The sequence below is a fragment of the Dipodomys ordii genome, unplaced genomic scaffold, assembly GCF_000151885.1.
Source record: "Dipodomys ordii isolate 6190 unplaced genomic scaffold, Dord_2.0 Scaffold180, whole genome shotgun sequence".
Taxonomy (NCBI): Eukaryota; Metazoa; Chordata; class Mammalia; order Rodentia; family Heteromyidae; genus Dipodomys; species Dipodomys ordii.
The window spans coordinates 1,530,929-1,540,076 of NW_012267396.1; the positions used below are offsets into that span (position 1 = coordinate 1,530,929).

The 9,148-nt window shown below is 55.7% G+C and overlaps 1 protein-coding gene across 1 annotated transcript in view; it reads left to right on the plus strand.

The window, feature by feature from the left end:
* Positions 1–8,807, plus strand: part of LOC105999103 (lysosomal alpha-mannosidase-like) — a 17,502-nt gene extending 8,695 nt beyond the window's left edge. Inside the window, exons 10-24 of the mRNA XM_013034009.1 lie at positions 4–70; positions 201–310; positions 757–864; positions 1,281–1,397; positions 2,299–2,484; positions 4,091–4,188; positions 4,281–4,398; positions 5,452–5,570; positions 5,649–5,750; positions 5,901–5,988; positions 6,114–6,194; positions 6,804–7,031; positions 7,726–7,881; positions 7,966–8,068; positions 8,616–8,807. Coding sequence (XP_012889463.1) covers positions 4–70; positions 201–310; positions 757–864; positions 1,281–1,397; positions 2,299–2,484; positions 4,091–4,188; positions 4,281–4,398; positions 5,452–5,570; positions 5,649–5,750; positions 5,901–5,988; positions 6,114–6,194; positions 6,804–7,031; positions 7,726–7,881; positions 7,966–8,068; positions 8,616–8,725 — 1,791 coding nt within the window. The 3' untranslated portion in view covers positions 8,726–8,807. The remainder of the gene's footprint in view (positions 1–3; positions 71–200; positions 311–756; positions 865–1,280; positions 1,398–2,298; positions 2,485–4,090; positions 4,189–4,280; positions 4,399–5,451; positions 5,571–5,648; positions 5,751–5,900; positions 5,989–6,113; positions 6,195–6,803; positions 7,032–7,725; positions 7,882–7,965; positions 8,069–8,615) is intronic.
* Positions 8,808–9,148: the final 341 nt, after the last annotated feature.

A 9,148-nucleotide genomic window follows, 5' to 3' on the forward strand; every position in this document is an offset into this window, starting at 1 on the left:
CAGCTGGAGGCGCTGGCGGGCCCGGCGGCCGCCGCGGGACCGTACGGCGCGGGAAGCAGCGCGCCGCTCCGTAGGTGTCGGGCCGCCCCTGGGGTCCCTTCCCAAAGCCCCTACGAACACACCCCGGCCCTCTCGCGTCCCTCGGGGTCCGGGCGGAGAGTTCTGCCGGGCCCTCACGCTGCCCGACTTGGTGCCGGCAGAGGAGGCCATGGCCGTGCTCCAGCACCACGACGCCGTCAGCGGCACCGCGAGGCAGCACGTGGCGGACGACTACGCGCGGCAGCTGGCGGCCGGCTGGGGGCCCTGCGAGGTGCGCGGGGGCGGAGCCCGGGAGAGGCGTGACCCAATAGGACCACAAATGCATGATGGGCGTGCCTTGGGCGGTGGGTGGGACTTAGAAGGCCCGTGGGGGCGGGTCCTCAGCAGGTCGCGTGTGTAAGTGGTGGAGCCAGTATGGGCGTGGTTTAGCTTCTGGGAGGGCTTCTGGGGCGGGGCTTTTGAGAGGAACAGCACAGGGCGGGGCCTTAGGGAAGGGCCTGGGGATAGTGGTGGAGAAGGTATGGGGCGTGGTTTAGGATAGAGGTGGAGCCTAATGGAGCTTCTAGGGGAGGGGCCTTGAGAGGAGCAGGGGAACAGGGTGGGGCCTCAGGAGATAAGTGGGGCGTGGCCTAGGGTAGCGGGGTGGAGCTTACAGTGGTGGGCAGGGCCTCAAGGAGGGGGTGGAGACAGCTGAGGGCGGGGCTTGGCGTTTCTCAGGTTCTTATGAGCAACGCGCTGTCGCGGCTGAGCGGCTTCAAGGAGGTCTTCTCGTTCTGCCGGAGCCTCAACGTCAGCGTGTGTCCCCTCAGCCAATCAGCCTCGCGCGTGAGTCAGGGAGGGGTGGGACCCCGGGAGCGAGGCCCGAGGCCCCCCGGGCAGGCAGAGGAAGGCCTGGGCCTGGGGTGCAGAAGACGGGCGGTGGCATTATTGTATTATTTGCTGTGTGTTGAGCTCTGAGCCTCACGCTCTCATTTGGCTTTTAACCCTCAAGGTTGGCTCTCTGCCACTTGGGCCACGGCTCCACTTTCAGCTTTGTTTTGGATGGTGAATTGGAGATGAGTCTCAAAGGCTTTTTCTGCCTGGGTTGGCTTCGAACCTTGATCCTTAGATCTCAGCCTATTGAGTAGCTTGGGATTACAGGCACCCAGGCCTCTGTGTGTGTGTGTGTGTGTTTGCCATCTTCTAGGAGGGTTTGAAGAGGATGTGATATGACCCAGGCCCTCTCCCAACTTCCCCTGTAGTTCCAGGTCATCATATATAATCCCCTGGGGAGGACGGTGGACCATATGGTTCGGCTGCCCGTCAGTGAAGGCGCTTTAGCTGTCAACGATCCCGATGGCAAGACTGTGCCCAGTGCAGTAAGCCCACTTTGGACCTCTCCCTGGGCATTCCTCCCTGCTGCTTCTGTAGATCTCTACCTTGAATCTGTCTCCCTCTATCTTCCTCTGTTGTCCCATAATACCATCTCCTCCACCTTTGGAACATCTTCCAAAGAGTAGCCCATCTTTTAAATCTCTCTCATCCCCATACACACACTTCCAGGGCTGGTTGTGGTGTGCCTATGTGTAATCACAGCACTTAGGAGGCTGAGGCAGAAGGATTGTATGGTCGAGGCCAATGTGGGCTACTAGTTCCTTCCTTCCTCCCTCCCTCCCTTTTTTTTTCCCCCTCTCTCTTTCATTTTTTAATTACCTTTTCTGGCCTGTCTTCTTATATAGCCAAGGTTGGCCCAGAACTTCTAACCCTCCTCCTTTAGTTTCCAACATGCTGGGGATTACAGGTGTGACCAGCTATGTCTTCTTCCTCCCAGGAAATTGCCTTTGACTCCTGAAGGTCTCCTCCCTGACTGCTCAATCCCGATCTCGAGTCTTTCCTTTCTCAATGACTTCTCCCCACATCCTCATCTGTACCCTCCCTGTAGGCTCCCACTAGGCTCCCACTCCTTGGGAATCCTCCTTTTCCACCACCTCCTCCTCTACCTCCTTTTTTTTTTCTCTACCGCCTTTTATCCTTCTTCCCTCCTTGTTCCTCCTCCCTTCTATCTGCTGCTTCATGCTGGGAATGAACCCAAGGTCTTGGCATGCCAGGCAAGTGCTGTGCCACTGAGCTACACCCCCAGCCTGCTTCTCTTGAAATCTTCCCCTGCCAATCATGGCACCTCGATTTCTTTTTCCCACCTACTCCTTGCCCTCCTTCCCCTCTTAAGAGTTCTGCAGGTGTCGGCACAGCTTGACTTGGTTCCCTCCTCTCTCACTTAAGATGGTGGTCCTTCCCGGCTTCTATCATCAGGAGGAACACTCAGAGCTCCTGTTTGCAGCCCGGGTGCCTGCGTTGGGCTTCAGCATCTACTCAGTAGCCCGTGTGTCCAGCCAGCGCCCCAAGGCCCGCACAAAGGCTGTCAGACCCCAGATATCCCAAGGCCAGGTCTTGGTCATCAAGAATGAGGTGAGGGCCTTTTGGAACCCCATTTTCTCTCCATGATTGTGTGTGTCCTTGAGTGATTTGCTGAGTGAGCTTCATCTGAGCCTTGGTGTGTTTCCTGGGGCTGTTGTGAGGATCCGGTGTGGCTGTCAGTGATGTTTGACGCGTGTGGCAGAGCTGATGTCAGGCTGTGGGGGTGTGTAATTTTAGGGCAGGGAGATCAGGGGAGAGCTTCCTGGTAAAGTGACTTTTAAGGAAAGAGATTCCGGCTGGGGGTGTGTGACTGGGCAATAGGTGGTGGAGTAGGTAAAGGGGGCAGTGGAGGCTTAGGGTTGTGGCTCAGAAGTAGGGGGTGTGGTTCAGTAGTAGAACACTTAGCATATGTGAGGCAGGCCATGGATTCCATTCCCAGCACCCCAAAAACAAAAAGAATACACTGTCATGGCCTTAGCATTTTTAGCTGTGTACCTTTTTACCTTCCATAAAAATTACCTAACATTATATTTTGTGATGATGTTAGGAAGACAACTATAGTCTATAGTCTATAGTACAGTCTATAGTATAGTCTATACTATAGTATGTTCATTGATTTTCTATTCAGGTTTTCTTTGGATTCTCTTCTCTCTTTTTTATGTGTGTGTATGTGTGTTGTTGGTTCTAGGGCTTGAACTCAGGGCCTGGGTGCTGTCCCTTCCCTTTTTCACTCAAGGCTACTGCTCTTATCACCTGAAACACAGCTCTACTTCTGGCTCTTTGGTGATTAATTGGAGATAAGAGTCTCACAAGACTTTCTTGCCCTGGCTGCCTTTGAACCTAGATTCTCAGATCTCAGTCTGCTGGAGTTTAAAATCAAGGCTTTGTGCTTGCTAAGCTGCTATCTCTAGCCCTTCACTGGTTATTTTTGAGACAGGGTCCGGAACCCACCTGGCCTGCACCTGGGCTTGAGTGCCCACTGTAGGCTTCCTGTCATACTTGCTTGACAGGTGAGCACCACCAGGCCTAGCTCCTTCCATGGTGATGGAGACTCATGGACTCTTCTTTCCAAGCTAGTCTGGCACCATGATCCTTCCAGTGTCAGCATCCCCTCTAGTTTAGGATGACAGATGCTCCCTGTGTCTAGCTCTGGGTTGAAAAGGTATCTCTCAAAGGTTTCTTCCCAGACTGGCCTAGAACTGCGATCCTCCTGTTCTTAGCCTCATAAGTTGCTAGGATTATAGGTTTTGTGTGTGTGTGTGTGTGTGTGTTGCTAGTGATCAAACCCCAGGCCTCACACATGCTAGGCAATTACTCTACCACTGAGCTATAATCCCATCCCTGCTTCCTTTGGATTCTAAAAGAAGTAAAAATACTTTCATGGGCCCCAAGGGTCCTAATGGGCAGCTCCTGTGTGAGATGCTCAAGCTGGCCGTGGCTTGGAGCAGATGAAGGCTTTGATTGGACTCAGCATGTCACAGGTGTGATGTGGCTGCAGCAGGAGGAACCAGGTGTGGGGACACCAAAGTGGGGACCTGCAAGGGCCCAGTTCATCCTGGAGAGCCATGACTAGATTGAGGATCAGGGTGAAGGAAGGTTGGAGTTGCCATTGGCTCACGTGATGGACATTTCCCACTGTCCACCCTTCCCTGCTCAGTACATCCGGGCTACCTTCAACCCTGACACAGGGTTATTGATGAAGATTGAGAATATAGACCAGAAACTCTGGCTTCCTGTGGACCAAGGATTCTTTTGGTGAGGGAGGACCACCGGGCTGGGGTCACGGGCGGTGGAAGGGTTCACACAGGTCCTTTATCTGACTCTGCTCTGCTCTGCTCTGGCTGCAGGTACAACGCCAGTAAAGGTAACAAGGAAAGCAAGCAGGCATCTGGTGCCTACATCTTCAGACCCAGCCAAAAGAGACCAATGCCCGTGAGCCGCTGGGCCCGGACGCGCGTGGTGAAGGTCTGGGGACAGGGTTGATGAGTGGACATTTGGAGTTGGGAGGGGGTGACCCAGAAATGTGATGTGCAAAGGGAGGGTGCAGATGCAGAGAGAGTTTACATTTCCTTAGAGATGGGGTCAGACCCAGGGGTCTTCCCTAAGGCCAGTGTTCGTAGCTGCTTGTGTAAGAGGCCACCCGGCCAGGCTCTGGTACCTCACCCCTGTCATCCTAGCCACTCAGGAGCCTGAGGTCTGAGGACTACAAATTGAATCTAGTCTGGGCAGAAAAGTCCCTAAGATTTTGAACTCCCAATGAATCAGCGAAGAGCCAGAAGTGGAGCTGTGGCCCCAGTGGTAAAGCACCAGCCTTGAGCAAAAAAGCCAAATGAGAAGGCAAGGCTCTGAGTTCAAACCCCAGTACTGGCTCAAAAAAATAGATAAAGCCAAGTGCTAGTGACTCACATCTGTAATCCTAGTTCTTCAGAAATTGGGGATCTCAGGATTGAGGTTCACAGTCAGCCATAGCAGGCAAGTCTGTGAGATTCCTACTTCCAGTTAACCAGCAAAAAGCCAGAAGCAGCACTGTGGCTCAAGTGGTAGAGCACTAGCCTTGATGCAAAAAGCTCAGGGAGAATACCTAGGCCTTGGGTTCAAGGCCCAAGACCGGCACAATAATAAATTAAAAATCAAAGAAGCGGTTGTCCTTAATATCTGTAGGTGTCAGGATTGGATGTAATGGTGGAACTTGGGGTGAATGGGGGAGACCCAAGTGCAGCTACTTAAACAACTCAACCACATTAGTAGTTGAGATCTTGGGCTTAGGGCTGTATCCCCACAACTCCGGGCACAACACTTGGCTGCCATTTATGAGGCCCTGTGTTCTATTCCCTACTTTAAATATATACCCCTCCCCCAAATCTACACAGTGATACTGACTCTGGTGGGAGGGGGGTGGCTGGTTGGTAGCATGACCTCTGACATAGGCCCCTGGGGTTCTTAGAACTGGGTGGGGAGCCTTTGCAGGGCCCTCCTGAGCTAGTGCAGGCTGACTTGTTCTCTCCCTGGTCTTTGTAGACGGCCTTAGTGCAGGAGGTACACCAGAACTTTTCAGCCTGGTGTTCCCAGGTGATTCGTCTGTACCTGAGACAGCGCCACCTGGAGTTGGAGTGGACGGTGGGACCGATCCCTCATGGGTGAGTGGCCCAGGCTGGGACTGGGGTGGGGGAACAAGGGCCCCGGCAGGCTTAACCTTGCCATCCCTTTGGGCACAGCGATGGCTGGGGGAAGGAGGTCATCAGCCGCTTTGACACCCGGCTGAACACCAAGGGCCGCTTCTACACAGACAGCAACGGCCGGGAGATCCTGGAGAGGAGGTAGGGAGGCTGGGAACCCCATGGCATGGGGGGAGGGGGGAGTGTTGGGCCTCCAGGGAGGTGTGGGGATTTGCTGATCACAGGAAAGAGGGAGGGAAGGAGAGAAATGGAGGAACCTGATACCATATTTGACCAAATCACCCGACCCAGGCGGGATTATCGACCTACTTGGAAACTGAACCAGACAGAGCCAGTGGCTGGAAACTATTATCCTGTCAACAGCCGAATTTATATCACGGTACCGGTTCCTCATGTAGTCGCCCTGCAGTGTGTGTGCGTCTCCCTGGATTCCCAGCATCTCCCTAGTACTAGAGCAGACGGACAGCCCTTCACTCTTCCCTGTCCTTCACTCCTTGCCCCCAGGATGGGGTCACGCAGCTGACGGTGCTCACTGACCGCTCCCAGGGGGGCAGCAGCCTGCAGGACGGCTCTCTGGAGCTCATGGTGAGTGGCTGATGGCATCCAAGACAGGCTTCTGGGGGTGTGTGTGGGGGAGGATGGGAAGGGATGGGAAGGGGAAACAAAGGAGGAGGCTACAATGCTTGATAAGAAATGTACTCATTATCTTGCCCATGTAATTGTGACCCCTCTGTACAGTATTTTCACACACACACACACACACACAAAGACAGGCTTCTGTCCCCACATTGTCCTCCTGCTGGATCTTGGGGTATTCTGTTTTCATGTCAGTACTAGGACTTGAACTCAGGGCCTTGTGCTTGGCACTTTCCCTCAAGGGTGGTGCTCTACTACTTGAACTGCTTTGGCTTTTTGCTAATTGGAGATGAGAGTTCCTTCAATTTTTAATGTGCAGACTGCTTCAGACCATCCATGTCTTGTTTGCTTCTCATTCTGTGGCTAAGCTAATCGAGACAGAGCCCAACCAAGATTCTCCTGCCTCAGCTTCCTGAGTGTTGGGATTACAGACGGGTACTACTACACACACCTTCTTTCCTCTACTGTTTCTCTTGAAAATTCCACAAGCCTTTATTAAGTTTCTGGCCCCGAGAGACCCTGGAGATGCTCACCGTGTCCTGGCCACTCTCTGCCCAGGTGCACCGAAGGCTGCTGGAGGATGATTCCCGGGGAGTCGGGGAGCCACTGCTGGAGCTGGGGAGCGGGCAGGTGGTTCGAGGACGCCACCTTGTACTTCTGGACAGGGTGGGCAGAGCAGCTGCTGGGCACCGGCTTCTGGCTGAGGAGGTGGTCCTGGCCCCCCAAATAGTGCTGTCCTCCGGTCATGGCACCACCTACCACCCTGAGGCCATCCCTCAGACTCAGGTGAGGGGAGGCAGGGCGGGTGGAGGACTGGACTGAAGCGGGACCCCATCTGGCACTTCCAACAAGCCCGGGGGAGACCACGGGCTGCCCCGCCCCCTTGTCTCAGCGCCTTGGACCGGACCCGCCCCTTGTCTCAGCTCCACACTGCGCAGACCTCACCCTGTGTCAGCTCATTGTCAACCCACCTCGACCCGGTACCCACCCAGCCCTGCCCACACCGCTGTAGCCTCACCTGGTACCCTCCCCTGCCCAAGGCTGTGCGGCCGGGGCCAGCCCCGGCTCCTCCAGGTCATTTCCGCCCCTGACTCTGACCTGCACGGCGGGGGCTTATCCCAAGCGAGGACCCCGTTTTGCTAAGTGCGGCTGCGTGTCTCCCTTCAGAGACCTGCCTGGACCTTTTTTGGTGGAGTCTGAGCCCTGCCTGGGCTAAGCCCCGCCCACCTCTGACCAAGTCCCGCCCCCAACACCCTTCCAACCCCGTCAGTAACACTTCTGAGGGCAGCTGAGCCCGCCTCTCTGCTGAGGCCCCGCCCTGATGTCGCCCCGCCTCTCTGCTGAGGCCCCGCCCTGACGTCGCCCCGCCCCCTGCTGAGGCCTCGCCCTGAGGTCGCCCCGCCTCTCTGCTGAGGCCCCGCCCTGACGTCGCCCCGCCCCCTGCTGAGGCCCCGCCCTGACGTCGCCCCGCCCCCTGCAGTATTCCGGGCTGCGCAGGGAGCTGCCGCCCTCGGTGCACCTGCTCACACTGGCCCGCTGGGGCCCAGAGACGGTGCTGCTGCGCTTGGAGCACCAGTTCGCCAAGGGAGAGGACTCCTGCCGCAACCTGAGCGCCCCTGTGACCTTGGACTTGCAGGTGAGGAGGGAGGAGGTGCGGCAGAGATGGGAATGGGGCCAGAGAGGGGCAGAGATGAAAACTGGGCCCATCTGCTTCCCGCAGAACCTGTTCTCCGCCTTCACCATCATCCACCTGCAGGAAACCACGCTGGCGGCCAACCAGCCCCGGGCCAGCGCTTCCAGGCTCAAGTGGACACCAGATACTGGTACGGACGTAGGACCTAGCAGGGCTCCTTCCTGGGGTCAGCAGATCCAGGCTAGGGGTTTAAGGTCACAAGTGTTTGGTGGCTCATGCCTTGTAATCCTAGCCACACAGGAGGCTGAGATCTGAGGATCCAGGTGCAAAGCCAGCCAGGGCAGCAAAGTCCAGGAGACTTTTTTTCTCCCTAGTTACCAGCAAAAAGCCAGAAGTGGAGCGGTGGCTCAAGTAGAGTACGCTAGCCTTGAGTAAAATGCTGAGGGACAGTGCCTGGGCCCTGAGCTCAAGCATTGATTACCCCCGCCTTCTCTAATAGGCCTTGCAGACTAGTAGTGCACCCAGGATTTAAGAGTCTGCCAGTGTGGTTGTGGGGTGGTGCCTGCCATCTCTGGGGTCTGAGGCTGTAGGAGGAGGATCTTAAAATAGGGGGCACTGGGGGTTCCTTGGGGTGGGTGAGGCTTAGGACATATTTGGACGGTATGGAGGTGTTCAGCCCAGAGGCGGGTGCCTCATGGGGCATCCCAGACTCATCCCTTCGCTCCTGTTCCTCACAGGCCCCATCGCCCACCCCGCTCCTCCCGTCCTGGACCCTGCCTCAGTCACCCTGCAGCCCATGGAGATCCGAACCTTTCTGGCCCAAGTGCAATGGCAAAGGGACAGCTAGGGCTGCTGGGAGCGGGCAGGCCTCCCCTCCCCCCAGCTGCGGCCACTCACAAAAGCCATTAAAATGCCAGTACTAAGAGCCACGTGTGCACTGACTGTGTGTTGCTTTGCTGGGGGGAGCAGAATGCTGACCCAGAAAGGGCAGCAAACAGCCTTCACCTTATGTGGGATCGGCTGATGCCTTCATCAGAGCTAGAACAAGGAGAAGTAAATTCCTATTAAGCGTAACAATTTAGGGCATGTGGTCAGACCATGGGAAATAGACTAGGCGGTTACCTTCCCCAAATGGATCATCGGGCAAGGCCAGATGCCTAAGGAAGGTGTCTTCATCTAGTTGTCACACTACATGGGGTCTGCTGGATAATACTCTCTGAAACTTTTGTTTTGAGATAGTCTCCCTATGTAGACGAGGCTGGCCTGGAAC